This window comes from Lichenostomus cassidix, chromosome 7, assembly GCF_008360975.1.
Source record: "Lichenostomus cassidix isolate B80296 chromosome 7, HeHo_3.0, whole genome shotgun sequence".
Classification (NCBI taxonomy): domain Eukaryota; kingdom Metazoa; phylum Chordata; class Aves; order Passeriformes; family Meliphagidae; genus Lichenostomus; species Lichenostomus cassidix.
In genome coordinates, this window is record NC_139488.1 from 30,234,297 (window position 1) to 30,252,380 (window position 18,084).

At 37.6% G+C, this 18,084-nt stretch overlaps 1 protein-coding gene across 2 annotated transcripts in view; it reads right to left on the reverse strand.

Annotated features, from left to right (window-relative positions):
- Positions 1 to 18,084, reverse strand: part of DPP10 (dipeptidyl peptidase like 10) — a 415,449-nt gene that overhangs the window by 106,119 nt on the left and 291,246 nt on the right. For both annotated transcript variants that reach the window (XM_085067064.1, XM_085067063.1), the window contains exons 4-5: positions 12,116 to 12,210; positions 2,940 to 3,014 (exon numbers count right to left, since the gene is read on the reverse strand). In XM_085067064.1, coding sequence (XP_084923190.1) covers positions 2,940 to 3,014; positions 12,116 to 12,210 — 170 coding nt within the window. The remainder of the gene's footprint in view (positions 1 to 2,939; positions 3,015 to 12,115; positions 12,211 to 18,084) is intronic.

The following is an 18,084-nucleotide window of genomic DNA, read 5'->3' on the forward strand; positions in this document are numbered from 1 at the left end:
TTATAGCAGCAAAGTGATGACAAGAATCAGCAAACAGCAGAAGGGAACTTGGGGGTTCTTTGCCTCAAACGTTATGTTGGACTCCTTTCTTTACTTCAACACATTAAAATGAAAGTATTCAATACACTTTTGAACTATTTCTACTGGATGAGTGACATTTAGATCTAAAATTATTTTTCTCCTTTCTTTTTCTCCTTCCTTTTCAATCCAAGAAGAAGATTGGGTTATTCTTCACCCTGAGCTTACCATAGGAAGTGTTAAAACCTATTTCTTTTAAGCTAAATATATTATTTTATTAAAATTCTCTAGTTAAAAAGGATTACAGTTTGAAATCCTAACTCAAGAAAAGATTTCCTTTTTTAGAGAGTGTATAAATGCTTATGCTTCTAAACTAGAGCTGAACTTTAATCTGTTTTTAAGCACATTTCTGAACCAAGAGCTAAAAAAACTCACACATATTTAATCTTGTGCTGAAAACAGAAAATGATGTCTTATTAATAGAAAAGAGAATAAAGTAGGAAAAATTCCTGAAATTTGGTATTCAAAAGGGATTTGAAAGCAGGGAGGAGGAAAGAACAGTTTGTTTGTAGGGAAGAAAAAGAAAATCACAAGGATTTCATCACGTGAGGAGAGAGAGGAAATGATCTCATCCACTTGACTTGCCCTTCTGTGTCCCATTGTGCTCAGCAAGAGCTCTGGGAGAACATGCCCATGATGTGTGAGCAAAAACTCACTGATATCTGCAGTAAAGCTTATTTTCATCTCATCTGGAGTCCAGGGACAAGTTGCAAGGTGTAACCCTGAGAGACATGGAAGTTCCCTAATGGAAACAGAATTTCTTAGCACCTCAATTCTCACTCTTCTGCAAAGCCACTGCCCCATGCTTTACCATTAATGCATGCACACACTGTCTGATTTCCATTTTCTTATCAAAGCTATAAATCAGGGTTTGGTAGTTGTGAATTATACAGCCAGAAGAGTGAGAAAAGTTTAAAATGTCATTTTAACACAGTCCTTATTGAAAGCATTAGTGAAATAATCTTTCCTCTTGAAATCTCAACTGGCTTAGATACCCTGTCTCCCAGAGTGTCACATTCTTTGCTCACACCTTGACAACCTTCAAAGGAAAATCAAAAAGCTACAGCCCTGCAGAACTGTCCCCTCTCTGCCTACAATAGGCACAATGGTTTCCCTGGTGCTGCATTCCCACTGCCCCAGAAGAATCGGGATGGCCTGACATTCAGCAAGGATGTCTGAGCTCATTTCCCAAATTAGCTCCTATCACTGATCTGCTGCCTTGCAAAATGAGCCTTTTTCAGCAAAACCAACCAAATTATGGTGAGAGGCAGACAGAGAGATGATGTACATCACACAGCTGAGCCATGGAGACCTCAGCAAAAGCAAAAAACTTGGAAAACTGGTGAAAAGCATTTCAGAGGCATGGAGAATTCTGGAGTCCTGCAGCAAAGAACACACAGCAAAGCACCTCTGCCATCAGCACAGCCTGGTGTTACAGCTGCAAGCACCAGCCAGCCCCAGGGCCAATGCCAGTACTGCCAGCCTGGGTTCTGTGACTGCTGGGAAGGGGATGGAAGGAGCCTGATCTCCAAAAATCAATTTACAGCACCTCAAAGTCCTTAGCCAAGGAGTTTTCTTCCATAATATTTTCATGGAGCTATACCCAACCAGCTGCTACGCCACGTGAAATGGGTTTTTTCCTTGTATTAAACATAATTTAAATGATCCATTCAATTATTACTTTTGTATTCAAAGATGGCTTATTTGCATGCAGATTTATGTTTCGTTATGCATAGAGGATATTCTTAATTGTGCTGAAACAACTGCAAATTTAATTAAAGTTTGCCATTCCAAGCATAAAATAGATTAAAGAAAACGCTGACAACAGTAAAATAAATATTCAACTATTTAGTTAAACTCAACATTTATTTTTAATCCAAACATCAAAATAACCTTGTTTCTAATTACAGTTTCGTGACAAAATGTCTTGAAGAAGCATTTGTCTCTATTTTCCTCCAATCTGCTCAGATGAAACACACTAGCTTATTTATAAAACTGTTGATTAATAAATCTGTTCCAGCTGTATTACTGTATGTTACAAAGAACACAGATTGATGTATGCAAACAACCATTATAATTTTAAAAACCCAAAGTGTTGACAGTCTTCAAAAGCAGAAATCCCATCAAATACATTGCAGGACAATTATACACCTAAATCTTAACAAAGAAGGGGAAAACATAGGTAGTAAGGTTCAGAAATCTGTGGCAATTTATAGCAGATGGAGAGATCAACTAAATGTTTATAAGTTACTTGTGGTTCCTTGATCTGGGTGTTATTAGACTCAACCATGTTGTCTAACTCATGACAATGAGCAAATCCTCAGTTTCATAAAAAGTTGCACTCAAAAGACGTATGAAGAAAGAATCTGGCCTGATTCTACTGAAACTAATTTGAAACTCTCCAATTAAGTTATGCGGCTTAGTATTGATTTTAATTTTATAGTCAATAAATTTAATAATTCACAGTTAGCAGCTGGGGGGAAAAGGTAGACAGGAAGATTTCCTCTTATCCAGATGCAGTAAGTCTGGCTCTGACTGAGAAAAAAAAAAATATCCAACCACAAGAATTATGAACACCAACTTAACCCTTGATGTAAATCAGAAGCATTAGTTATGAAGAAATACTCAGGCTTTCCAAGGCATTGCATACCTGTTTTCCAGCAGATTTGGAAGAAACAAAAGTGCCTTACCAGCCTAACAAATATCCCAAAATTCAGAAGGTTTTGGGAAGAGAAATCAAGTATCATATTACATATTACGAATCATATTACTTCATGTGGAATTGCAAATGAAACATGCAGAACAACAAGGTTTTGGGAGTTTTGATTTAGAGGCTCTGTGATTAGGAATGGTTGGCTTACCTGTTTAACATCATATGCAAGAAGAACAAATCTTAAGTCTGGTGAAACAGAGTATCTTGATGCTTTGAAGGTTACCTGCAATGAAGTAGCAGTAAAAGTGAATTCGCAATAGGAAATTATAAGATCTCTTTTCCCAAATTTTCCTACAGCTCTTTTAAGAACTTCCCATTTATGAGACAGATTTGGTTTAGAAAACCAATGTAATTTTCACAAAAGAAGGACTCAAATAATTCTTAGTCTAATTAGTGGTATCAGCACAATGGCAACAGAAGAATCTGGCTGCAACACTAAGTATCAATTAAGAGGCTGATGAGTTTTTTTGTCATCATTACAAGCACTGAGCTCAAGGATAACAACTTTAACCAATTCATTCACAGAGGATGAAAGAAGCCACTTTGGTTGGAACAATTAAAAGGGAGATTCATCCCTAGGTTAGCCTTAAGGATAATATGCAATAAAAACAATAGGCAGGCACTATGTCTCTGCTGCTTTTCCTTTAACACCACATATACAAACATTTTGCCAAACAACTTGCACCAAAGTGAAAGTCTTTCTTAAAATAAAGAAAATTCTTAGCAGAGAGCAAAGTGAAACATAAGGTAGTATTATAAAACTAATTATGCTTTAGATCCACCCAAGAATACATGACACCCAATTGAATTCAAGACTGTAATTTAATCAAGGGGCAATGCTGATGTCAGAAATAAATAAATGAATCTAATGCATGAGAAAGATAAGAATGTGCTTTAAAGGGCACTGAAGGAAATAATTTTAAATTAATCTCAAGACATCTATTAGCAGAATGAAAGGAAAATAAAAAAGAGAAAAATTCAGATAAGAACAGAAAAAGTAGGACAGAAAAAAATAACAGAACTACAAACCATAAGATGAAAACAAATAAAAAAATAGCTATGTAGAATAAGATCTATCTACTATTTTATTTCTTAAACATCTTGTTCTGTTTAGCCTAATCCCACTGCTAGACTAATGAATTCAACAGGGGTTTAAAGGCACACAAGCAGGAAGTCACAAACGAATTCAGAGCAACTGAGGAGTTGTACCTGGAGGGAAAAAAAGATTCCAATAAACTGAAAAGATGCTATATTTTGATATACAGATTAAACTCAGGTTCCTAGGTAATATAGTTAGAATCAAACTATACAAAAGTATCAAAGGGAGAAAATGTTTTTGAAGATAAACTGTATTAGTTTGATTCACCAGCGTGACAGAATCAAATGTCAAAAGACACATCTGCAGTCTTAAGAAATAAAGAAAAAAAAACAAAACCACCACACACCTTAAACCATCCTTCTGTATCTACAAAGCATCCAGAACAGATTTCTACTGTGCCCAAACTTGCTTTTATGAGTTTATCATCTTTAAGCAGAGACTGTCTTAATGTAAATCTATGAGTAACACAGACCTGCAGAGAGATTAGTTGAGTTAAAGGCACTTAAAGGGATTATAATTTCCTTACAGTTCTGGTTTTGGAGGTATTTTTTGGTAAAGACAAGCACAATTTTGGCAATTAATTCAGAAACCACCTACCTATATGCACAGAAGACCTTATATATTAAGAACAAGAAATTAATCACCTGACTCATTCCTCTTGCCTAACATGGCAAGTAAACTCATGATCTGTGAGTCACTAAAACAAAGGACAGAATTCATTTTTTCCCCACAACCTTTTCTGAGGGATTTCATCAACCAACAGAAGCCTGAGTCCATGGCTGAGGAGATTAGAACAGCTGATGGAGGACTTAAAAGAAAGTTTCAGACCCTGCTGTAGGAGGTGAGATGCCACACAAACTCCTGGGAGATTATCTCTTGGGACATTCTCTCCAGGGATTAGACATATTTATTCATTAAAAACAAGCTTGCAAAGACTCTGACCCCAATGGTTTGTTCTCTTCTCAGGAGAGCACATTTTTGACTTTAACGGAAAGTGCTGGGGAAACATCACATTGGAAACACACTGGGAATTAAAAACCCTCAGGTGCCTTGTTATCAAAAATCTGGAGGATGGTCGTTCCACAGTTCTGCATATCCACAGTTCCTCAAGCCTCTTGCTTTGTCAGGAGCTTTCAATTTAGCCTTCATTAAGGAAGGCAGACCTGATGCTGCCCCATGTGACTCTAACCCTGTGGTTTTGCTGTGCTTGATCTCTAAGAAATGTAACTTTGGACAAATAAGCTCTGAAACTGGGAGAAACAGAGCTGCCTAATTAGGAACAGTCCAGGGATGCAGGAGCAGGGCTGGTTTCCCTCTGCAGCATCCCTGCACAGTTTTAGCTAGTTAGGGACTGGGATAATGCAACTTCTGCACTCCAAACACACCCCAATCCCCTTCCAAACCCAACAGAGGCAATGCAGAACACAACGAAAAAGGCAAGGGAATTTCCTTATTTCCCTCTACCCAGCCACATCAAGAGTTGAAATCCCTATGAAAACCATCAGCTCTATGCAACCAGAAAACATTTTGACTAGAGAAATTGCTGTAATCCTTAAATTACAGCAACAGGATCGTATTATTGCTGTAATTTAAGGATTAAATTCACACTATTGCATAATTCTGGGACAAAAAAAAGTGGGATTTTTTAACACTTGTACACTGTCTTCCCTGCTTAATTCACACCACTGTGAATGCCATCCATTTTTCCTATATTGCTGCATTTGACATTATTTCACTTTTTCATACATAAATGATCCTATATCTGATCTTTCATTCCTCACCCGACCAAAACCCCCACTGGCTGTAAAATTAGGTCTAACCATATGAAACATTCTATTTCTAGGTTTCTTTGAAAGACTTCATGCGGTAAGAGTTTTAATTCTTCTCCTGACAGTGATGCACGATGTGATGACCCCAATGGTCTCATTGCCACCATAGATTGCAACAGTAAAAGCCAAATCCAGGCAAAAGGACACAGAGAATTTAAACAGGCTTTTGTCCTTCAGCTTTCCAGCTTCCTTCTCTCATCCACCTTTCAAGAACTGGTAAAACACAGTTTTGCATGGAAAGAAGAATTGGCTTTTTTTTTCCACCTTTCCATATGGGTCCTTAAAATGGAACACAAAATTCCAGTGAACAATGTATCCTCAGGTTTGATTTCCTGTTTTCACTTTGCATGTAATGTGTGTTTTCCTGTAAACAGAATACCTGCTATGATTGTGTTTGAAAGAAGTTTTAGGCTTGGTTAAGGTTCTGCATCCTCAGCAAGGATCCCTAAGAATCAGCTGCCTGTTATTTCTTCTGTTTTCTTCATCCTGGTGCTGAGCTTCTGCTGTATTGGCTACTCCCTTCATCTTTCACATACTATAAAATGCTGGCCTTACTATTTTTTTTTTTTTATTTTAACTACGATAACATTTAAATCAGCACCTTATTCGTAATCTTTAAAAAATATGGCATAGGGCAGACAGATGGAACCTATAATATAGTCTAGCCTAGAGTTTTAAGAATGTATTTAGAACACAAGAATGTATTTATAACAGTATTCTTTTCACATAGTTTCAGTTGGATGGTTTTAACTGAAGTAATATATCACAGTTGAAAGTGATTAAAAGAAATGTTCACTGTTGCAGAGTTTACTTAGTTATTGGCTTTGGGGTTGTATTGGATTTTTTATGTAGTTTTACCCCTCCTGCTGTTTCAGTTTCTTGTGCTTTATATTTCCCAGAAACTTTCATCTTCCACACTCCTGTTATTCTCCTTCTCCAATTATTGTTTAGTGCTCCCTTAACACACATTTAAGCTCCTTTTTTTTTTGGTTTTTTGTTTTTTTTTTTACATTTATCATGAATGAAATATTTCAAGACCTTCAGGTATATTCCTTTAGAGCTTGGTGGCAACACTACTACCTAGGGGATTACACATCTCTCTCCTGCACACCTACACCTGCATCAGATTTTTAACTCCATGGTGTTAATCTCAGTGGATGGGAGTTCATCAGCATTCACAGCTATCCAGCTCAACTATCAGAGAGGCATTGGCCAAATGGCAATGCACAGGAGGAGTCAGATGGGATGGAATTACAGGAGGTGCAAGAGGAGCAGGCATTGGGCATGTCACAGTTCCCTTGGGAGGCATCAGCAATCCAGGGAACAATGGGATTTTCCTTTCTTGCCACTCATGCGACTGAAAGAAGAAGATGGAGAGAGCAGCTGAGAGTGGAACCCAGCAGAAGAGCAAGGGTTGTAGCAGTGGAACAGGGAACCTCTGAGAAAGATGGGTTGTAATTAGAAAAATGTGCTATAATTGGAATGATGGAAAATTTGGGTTTCCAAGGTTACGTTTCTTAATGCGGTACTTCTTGTGTCACCTGAGCATTTAATCTAGACCCAAAAATACTGCAATGCCAAGTGGTGGAACTGTTAACCCTCAGGTTTCCTGCCCAGTTTAAGAGACAATGGTCCTTAAAACATGATCTAAGGTGACCTCTATGCTATGGATGGATGGTTCTTAAAAACACAAACCAAATTCCCCAAATGTGCCTGAAACTGTAGGACCTAAAAATAGCCACGAGCCAAGCGTGAGCCTTGCACCATGGCCCTGCTAGACTATAACCTCTAACCACTCAATCCCTGGAGTTTTTCCCCCCACATTTCCCAGGAATAGTGACATAGTTAACCCTTAACTGTTTTATATATCAAGGAGCAATCCTACCAGGTGTATTATTTATAGAAATCCCACACAGAGCTACCATAAGGTAACAACATTGCATTTTGTATGTTGAAATCTCCTTCACTTGGGCAAAAACCAATGGCCATCACCAAACCACAGTGACTGCAAACCCTTCCATCTGTCACAGTTTCCCACCTTAATGCTCAGGGGTGTACTGCAACTATAAATTCATAAAACCCCTCTACTGCAAAGGCTCTGCTGAGGAGGTTATTGGACATTTAGAGGCACATGGGAGAGCAGAGAGAATGTTACAATATTCATAGCCACCTATTTAAAGCATGTGTTGGTCATTAAAATGTCCAGTGCTGCAACACCTATTAATATTTATCTGGTTATATAATGTTATTTAATGTATTTACTATTATTCACCTTTTCATTAAACTCTTATGCAAGGTTTTTAAAATATAAGCATGTAAACTACTCTTGCAATTAAATCTACATTAATCAACAAAGGAACTATAATTGCATTATGGTGCTGCACTGAGTTTCCTGTCAAAAGGGGAAGGTGATGTGTGGTGGTGAGGAGCACAAAACAAAAGAAAAAAAGTATCAAAAGGAAGAGAACAAGTAGAGCTGTTTATGAACATTCCCTGCCAGAGGATCCTGGAGTGTTTGTTAAAGCACATAAATAGTATCCAAATAATTTTGCACACATGCACCACCAAAGCAGTGAACTTTGGGGTTAACAAAAGTCTTATCACTTCCATAATTATTGCAGCTCTTTTAAGAGGGAGAAATGAAGGCAAAACTTGTGTGGGTTCCTTTCAGAGGATTCAACACATTTGGAAAGTTCCACACCAGAACAAACAGTCCCTACACACATTTTCTATCCTCTTCGTGTTTGCTTTCCATTTTGTTTTCTGTTTAAGGATTGTAAAACAGACTTCAGCTAGAAGTATAGTAAGAACCAGATGGACAACTTTCCCTGAGCAAAAGAATCCATGAGGTTGTCCATGCTCTTCTCTCCAGCTTGCAGCTGGAGTGTGAACTGGTAAGCTGTTCTGACTGTCCTTATGCAACAGTTGATGCCAACAGCATTAAATAAAATCCTTGTTAAACGCTGAAATTTCTTAGCTAAATGTGGCATAATGCCACTGATTTTGGAACTGTAATGAGTAATAAAGTATTGCTAAATGCTGGAGAACTGGTAGGCTTGTCACTGAGGATCAGGGTGATAGGCAGCCCAGGCAAATGATAGAGAACATATTGTACACATATCGAGGCAGCATCTCAAACATCAGGATGCCACACAGTGATTAATGTCTAGAGCTTTTTCTGGCTCCTCTTCATAGGAGACTTGCCCAGCTTCCAGCTGTGAACATTTATATGCTGCTGGCTAAGGATATTAACTGTTTATTAGACTGCTGAAACAGGAGGCACTACATGGGTACAGTCAGAGGACAATATGTACTGGAAAATATCCTTAATAATAATATCCAGAGATGTTAATAGATATTCTGTGTGCTTTACAAGCTACCCTTTTCACTTATGGCACTGTATTTGTTACCCATAACATTGCTTTGCTGATAGTTCAATTATATAAAGGCCAGATCGTTTTGCTAAAAGATTGATTATAGAAAAGGATTCCATTCCAGAAGGACAAATGAAGTGCAAGAATTTCTTCTACTTCTAAATAAAACTGGAAAATAAAACTTTAATTCGGGAATTTAGGATAAATACTTCCCCTATGTAAGTGGGCATCCTAGAATGACGAAACACTAGCTTTTCTTCTTTCCAGGTGCATGACTATTATTAAAGGTGATTTTAAAGGTTTGTGGGTTTTTTAAATCTTTATATATATATATATAAATGTAACTTTTTTTTTTTTTTTAAATCTGCAATCTGATTTCTTGATGATTCACCTATTTAGTGAGCATAGCAGATCCTCAGTAGGTATACCTGTATACAATAAGCAACACAAGGATAAAAGATGTGTGCTTTGCAGGAGGGTGGCAGTTTCTCAGATGCAAAAGAGGAGCCAGTGATGTGTGCCCAGTGGAAGACTGCTTCAGGGGCTTAGCAGTAAGGGAAAAGAAAAAGAAAATCTCCTCTGAGCTGCTGACTCAAACAGCCCAATCAGGGGTGACAAAGAGTCATTACTCGCCCCTTGCCTCTGCACAAGGAGTTTATCACAGCAGTTCAATTTTCCATGGACAATTATCAACATTACTAAGAAAACCCTGCCATTTCTGTGGCTGCTTGAGTAGAGGAAAACAGGAGAGCAAATGCAGGCTGAAATCAGGCTAATGACTGCCATCAAAAAATAACTCTTCCATGACCAAAACCCTTTGATGAGGAAGAATGAAGGACCTCACATTGCCACTGCCTATGTCAGATCTCTGCTGTATTTTTTATTAATCCAAGACATCTCTGCAGAGTCATTACACCACCACCATTCTAATTATGCACCAGTGATGAAGCAGATGTGACATTGAGCGAGGAAGATGTTTGATTAATGATCCAGGTGTCTAACTTTGGAAGATTACATTCAGCAGTGTGAATTTGGGGACAGTGGAGCTTAGAAGAACAGGACAGCTTTTGATGTCAGCCTGCCTCAGTAACATTATCCTGTTAGGATTTTTGGCCACCGTGTCAACAGACAGCTCTGCACAGAACATTCCCAACTCACTGTTCTCTTCCAAACATACACCAACAAACTTGCTGAGCCTTCTGCTCTGCTTTCAGCTTTTTGTTATACTTCCTCCATATGAATAATAATTGCTGGAATTGACTTTATTTAAGTATAACATTCAACTTTTGGCTGTGTAAAGAGAGGAACTCTGCAGGAAAAAAAATACACTTAGGTTTTTATTTTTCTCTGTTCCACCCAAAATTGTTAAATGGTTGCTTGAATATGAAATATTTTGCATCAGTTTCTCACATTTCTAATTAATAGTAGATATCTAGCATCTAGAGCTCACTGTGTTTGTGTGAATGAAGGATAAATCAGTTCCATAAAAAGCCCAGAGGAGAACAACTCTGCAAAAAGAGGTGACACTCGCAGTGTGAAGCAGCCTGTGCCTCCCAAGCCATCGTCACATGGCAAGGCTGGCACAGTGGCACAGTGGCCTGAATAGCCTGGCAGGCTGGCACCACACTCTGCAGCACCAGCCAAACAAAGTGCAGGAATTCATCTGTGAGGAGACTGAAGTCTTGTCATTAAAGTCACGTTTTACAGGCAGGGATGCCCAAGCAGCTGCTTGTGTTTGAGTTATGCACTAAAGGCAACACAGCTAATGCTCTGACTGGCCACGCAAGTGCTCACACACCCTTGCATCAGTGGGTAAGAGGGAAAGTGCTTCTGAATACTTTAGGGTTTGTACTTCACAGAAATCCACCTTTCCACTCACTTCTAACTGTGTCTGACAGCCGTTTTTGGGCTAAGAGGTACCCTGAGGCCATCCCACCACATGGAAGGGTGCAGCTCACAGAAAGGGAACCACACACCCATAAAATATAATTCTCTCCTCCACTCTCCTCCATCTTTACACTGTCCTAGGAAATCAGCATCAAGTTCTTTCTCCTGAACTTCTACTCTCCTCCTTTGTTTGAGGAGTTAGAAGTAAAGGTCACCTGAGGTTTTGTGCTTAGGAAAGAGGAATCTCTATCAGCAAAGGCCAGGAACAGTCCAGGAATAAAATCAGCCTTTGCCAAAGACCACTGATGAAAAATGAATCATCCTTTTGAGTCTGCAGGTGTGAAAGATTTTATTAAATTAAAAGTACAGAGATTAACAATAACAGCCAGTGGTCTGCATGGAGTATTTATGAGGAAAGATTGACAAGCCACACGATTACGCTGCAAAACCCTGATAAATGAGAATTACAGGGTGGAATGTGAGTGGTATCCCTGAGAATAACAGTGCCAAGCAAAGCAAAAGAAAGTGCAGACTAAAGTATTAAAGTACTTCTTAGCAATTACTGCTAGTCAGAAACCATTCATGTGCATCCCCTTTACTGGTCAAGAGGAATAATCCCCAATCATCTAGCCTGCCATTAAATCACATGGAAACAACTAAACCAGAGATTAACATGACTAGGAAATACATTTTCCTTTGCATATTTAATTCCCTTAAGGAAAATATTCCTATGAATTTTGAATGTTTTTCTGCTTTTCTAACAGTGACAGACTCTCAACATTTAAGAAGCATTCCCATCCTTTAGGAAATATCTTACTCTAATAGACATAAGGTAGGTTACCTAGCAAATATGCCAAGCAGGATCCTTCAGATGGTCCAAGCAAAGCACAACCAACAGCAAATCCTCCAACACCTTAGTTATTGACACGTACGTTGAATAAAACTACCAATCACTTCATTCCAAAATTATCCACTGACAGAGGAATGGATTCTATTTTTCATTTATATGCAATTCAGACTAGGTTATGAACATATCTCCTCTAACTTTTATATATTCTTTTCTCTCTCTCTTGTTGAAGGAAAAAATCTTAGCAGATTTCCACTAAGAAATAAGTAGATAATATAAATTACTCACAAAAGTTGTATTTTCCAATAATAATGTAGTTGTATTTGTTTCTACATTCAGTTCAACAACATGACCATTCCTGGTTTTATACACCACTGCTGTATCTGCAATGACAAAGAAATAAACAGTTAGTAAACACACTGAGCATTTAATACATCTGTAGAGAAAACCAGCATGTTCAATTAATTAGAGCAACTTTATTACAACACACAAACAAGGCAGAAGTTTTGTTGATTTGCCTTTTAAGCTTCATAATTACCAGTTTATTCCCTGTAGCATGCTCACCTCACTCAATACATATATATTTTGGACACACACCAAAGTAAAATTTTGCAAAATTAAAAAACCAAACCCAAGCTTTTGCTGGACATCTTATTCACATGTCTCCTTAGAAGTGATTCCAGCAAAACTCCAGTACTGTATTTCTGGTGAATGGATTATGTCATCAGACAGTTATGACTATTTTAAGACAGTCCACATTCTGTGTGATTCCTGCTGGGCCACAGAAAAATGAATTTTCATGCTAATTGAATGTTAGCAAAGGAGGGTTAAAGCTAAGTAGGTCCACTTGTAAAACATCTAAAACACTGTGGGATGAACTGTTGCGACTTTTTCCTTCTTCCACTCACTTGATTTATCACTTCTTTTGAGAAAAATAATCTAACACACCTCAAGGAAAAAAAAGGAATCTGAAATTAATTGTGATTCTAAGAAAAATACTTTATATCTGCTTGCAGCAAAACCTGCAGAATTACCAAGAAATACACAATTAATACATCAGTCTTGATTTTAAGAAAAAGGTTCCAAATTCCTTCTACTTCTAGCAAGAGATTGAATAGATTGAGTGCTGATTCTTTCAGATTATTTAAAACCCACGTAAGAGATTCATACTTAATGAAATTAAACTATTTTATTACAACAATGTGAAATAATAAGACAAATTCTAAATTAAGCCTAAAGGAAACACAAAAGAACTTTACTAATCCTCAGTGACATCTGAGAAATTCATTACAGATCCCTGAATTTTATCAAGTGGGAAGTAAACATGTCTGGAGAAAAAGGTTAAGCTATCATAAAAAAAAATGCTTTGCTTATTCAGAAAAATGTTTTAATTGACTCCACAGGAACTCAAGACATACAGCACCAGTGAATGTCCTCTGGTATGTTGTGTAAAATTAATGAAGCCTCATTTGAAGAGCTTACTAAGCTACTTTAGGACCTTGGCTGGGATTGATGGAGTTCAGGACAGGATTATTAGAGCTGCTGTTTAGGAAGGCAAAATGGATTAAGAACTGTGGAATTAACAGCAGCTTCTTCTAAAGAAAAAAGATTTGGAATATTTGTTTTGAGTAAAAAGAAACAGCACTTGGTAGACAGTTATTTGGTTTCAGGTTACTAATTGCAGAACATGATAGTTTCTGCAGCTTCCTTCAGGCTATTTTGCATGTATCCTTTTAGGAACCCCAGCACTGAAAATCTCCAATGACACTGATCATGGTGCTAAGTATTACACAAAAAATAAAGTTTTCTGCCTGAAGAGCTGTCCCTAGTTCTGATTAAACCATGATGTGAGAAATGGCACATGTAACCCAGAGGCACCGAGCAGCAGAGCTGCAAAAAGTGCATTTTGACCCCATGGGTGACACCAAAACATTGCCCTCATCCAAAAAATACAGTGTTACTCCTTCTCATTTATCTACTCTTCTACATGTCATTTGGCCAACAGGATTGATAGCACTGTGCCTCATTAACTAATCATATCAAAACCAATTCACTCAAACAAAAAAATTTCCCTTAAAATTCCTGACAGGACCAAGCATAAAATACAGAGTGCTAAGGCTCTTCTTGCAACTCCTACACACAATGTGAAACAACATTTGGAATAGCAAATACTGTGAATGACATGAATTAAAGCCTTTGTTCTAAAATTAGAAGAAAATTTATTCCATCAATAAATTATCAATAAATAAGCTCCCTCTGAACTTGAACTCCTGAAGTGCATAAATCAAACCAATGCTTGCAAAATGTATGGAGGTTCTCAGGTAAAAGATTGTATCAAAATCCCATGCAAACACAGAGCATAACAGTCTTCAAAAGTAATCACAGTAATTGATATGGAAGTCTCACTCCTAATAATATTTTGTCAGGCTGGATAATGTGATAGTTGGCGGCCACACCACATGATGATGATTTTTTCCCATTGATGGCTCACATGTAAATAAGAGCCATAAACATACATCTGTTTGGAAATTTTTGTCACCTAGAGCCAAAAAGCCTAGAAAAGAAAACAACACCTAGTCCTTAGCATCATCCATTTGCACAGTTGACTGATTTGTTTTGTTTATTATCTTGGTTCCTTCACCACCAAGAGGGTCAGGGATCTCTGACACTGCACAAAGCCATTCAGAGAAGTGCAGGTCTTACTTCAAGGAAAGTCTCATTTAATTCCAAACAAAGAGTAGTATCATGTGAAAAGCTCTCAGCTGGGCACAGACTGCAGCACTGAGGAGCCACAGTATTGATCTGAGGACATCACCAGAATAGAAAGCATTCTGTCTAAAGCAGAGGAGAACGTGAGGAAACCTCTGTGAAGAAGATGTGTTATTGAGTCACCAGCCCTGGGTGATGCTCACAAAAACAGTCTTAAAAAAAAACATTGAAAATGTCCTAATTGTAGCAGTTCTCAAATTTCTGACAAGTTTGGCAAGTCTAGAGCATTGAATAACTGATTCGTTTTTTCTGTTTTACTAAAAGGTGAAGACAGATAACCAAGGGTCTGTACGTAAGTTGTCCTCACCTCAGTCCCAAAAAAAACAATGGTACAATAAATCCAGGATTCTTCCCACAAAAATAGTGGCTGGCAGTATAATTATTACCTGATGGCACTTTACAGAGCATAGATCTTGTTAAACAAATTTGAGAGTGTTACATTTGATAGAGGCAACTGTGCTGAAACTGTATATTAGGTTTTCTTTTAAGGTATTTGATTTATTTTATGACATCCAAAGCTTACATTAAACAGAATTACTGGGAAAAAACATTAGGAGTATGAAAAACAGTATCACTAAAAAAAATAAAGAGGTAGACAGGGTTATTATACACAACTATCTTTGGGAAGAATTGATTCCACCTTGATTTTGAACCTTGATTTTGACCTGATTTCTAAAGCTGACTCTGAAGGAGGTTGCCTAGTGAACACACACACCTCTGCAGGACAACTTGATCCTCAACAGGCTCTATTTATTTGGTTTTCACAAAGAATGCAACATTAAATAAAATATTACATGAAAACAAACTCTAAACCAAAATTCTTCTGGGACTGTCACAGCATAATAAATTCACCTGAGTCAGCAACATCTCTTACAGAATCGTCTTAGCTGCAGAACCAACACTAATTTATTTTTTCATTGTGGGGCTAAATGCCCTAATTCTTATGCTAGTGTATGTTTTTTAAAATAACTGTTTTCATCATCTGCTCTATCTCTAGGAACAGAACATGGAATATGCGTTCTGTTGAAGTGATTAATCCATATATTTTAAATCACAGTTTGGATGTATATATGAATAATATAAATACAGCCCTCAGTGACACAACTGTTACATAAATACAGCATCATGATAATCTCAAGTATTTTTTAAAATAAAACCAGCATTTCTTATAAGTAGCTTTACTAAGACTATTGCTCCTGGTTTAGGTTCAAAGCTGGTAAAGGTTTTACTCAAGATCAGGGTATGAGTTGGCAGGAAATGCAGCTCCATACCGTGCCTGGTGGAATACAAATTGTTCCAGGGAATGTCAAAGTACAGGCAAACTATCATAAAATGAAGAGAAATCAATGCCAAACTTTTCATACTTGACAAGCAGCTTGACCCACATCAATTTTGCAATGATTTCTTTACCTCCATTTATTGAATTTGCCCCCATTTATTGAACTGACGACACACTACCATGCCTTAAATGCTACAGAATTCCTTTGCAGCACTCACAGTTACACATGGCATCACATGAACAAAGCAAAAAATCTAGGCTATTGTAAATTCTAATGAAAAATCCTGTATTGTTTAGGGGGAAAGTGGACTAACTTCCATCTTTAAATACATCCCCAGCACTGCAAATCATTCCCTGAATTGTTCTAGTGTAAGACTTTGGCCCAGTGTCTTTATGGCTCTTAAGGATTTAGCTTTCTGACAGCAGGCCATTGAATGGTGGTGGTTTGTTTGAAGAGTAGAAACTCTAGTTTCACATATCAGGGAAATTAGGCAACTCATCCAGTTATTTAAATTACACAGGCTGGGTTGAAAGGACAAGCTACCACATACTTTCAAGTCTCTCGATTTTTAGTCTGGTGTTCTATTCCCTTTCACATCAATATTGATCCAGCTTTTATTAGCTGGAAGTTTTCTTGTTTTATTGATGGTATTTGCATATTTAGACCTGCACATGACACAAAAAGCTCCAGGCTGCTTATCACATTATTTATATTTTTTCTCCCGTGGAGTAACTCCAAGAGTCTCCCTGTGTGCCTTAAGCTGTTGACACATGTTTATCTGCATATTTCAGCTGCAAGTCTAAAGAAAGGGAGTTGTGTCCTTCATGTGAATGAAAAAGGTGATGTGTTTTGTGATTTCTGTAGGTCTCTGGAGCCAGGATATTTTATAAGAGATCCCAGGCCAATAGAGCTATGAGGTATGACCAATCAGCTAAGTACTGAGAGTCATCTGTGTTATACTTGGAGAGTTCCAACAGCTTCAGGAAAAGTGGAACTTCCTTGACAAGGAATAAAAGCTGGAATCCTGCCCTGGGTGAACTGTGAGAATTCATGAAAATTTAGAGAAACATCACAGGCTCACTAAAGCCACAGGATTTAAAAGATTACTTGAATATGAGCTTCCACTATTATGTTTATGTTTCATCTTAGCCAAGCAAGACTTGTGACTCTACAGTGGCTTTATTTAATTGAATATTGGTTTATTCCATTCTCAGAGGTTTTAAGCAATGAGTTTTCATCTATGAATACACACTGTGTTTTTCTTCAGCCTCTAATAGTCATGATGGCAATCCAAGCTTATTATAAAACTAAAATCTGCCTGGTCTGTAAACCTACACTGCCATCATGGTCACTGAGATAAATGTGAATAATCCCTGCAGCTGCAGCCATTCACAAGAAGCAACAGAATCACCAGCATTCCTTTAGGTATAAAAAAACCTGATTGTTACTAAATTCATGGTACTGTTAATGTACATTTTGTTTGCCAAACAAGAGTGGTTTGGTAGACTATTTTCTAGATATTTATAATAAGGATTATTTCATGATAACTCCTGAGATAAACTTGTGTGGATCAATCAATTCTGATGGCCTCAGAACAAGTCCAGCTTGCTAGGACCTGGCTAAAAAGTGGTGTAATACTGATATTGAACAGTTTGGTGAAAAAAAAAGGGTTTCTAAAGAAGGTACACAGACTGCTAATTGCTGGTTATTTGCACAGAGCACTGTAAATCTTAGCCTAAGCTAATTGCCCAAAGGAGATCAGAACTCAGGCAGTTCTGTGCATAGAAACCATCGGATATTAAGGCAATTTATCAAGCAGTCTTGAGAGAGCAAGTAGTGTCTAAAAAGTGAAGGAAAGAGATGGAAATAATTCAGGCAATGCTGAAAATCTGCTCCATAATCTCTAGAATAAGGAGGCCTCAGGGTAGTCTCCTGAAATTGCTGACAGTGTTAACCTGAAGATTGCTAATGCTTGTTTTCCCACTGAAAATATTTACTAAATTTTGGGTTGTTTAGGTAAAATTCTGCTTCGCAGCACAAACAGCAGCCTCAGCAAGTCAGAGTCCTCCTCTTCCTTATGTTTAACTTTTTTTCTAAATAGAAATATACAGGAAAGTTGATACCTTGCAGTCAACACATATGTCAATCAGCCTTTGCTGTATGCAGTATTGTTAGAGCTGCAGATGGCATTTCATCAAATTGATTACA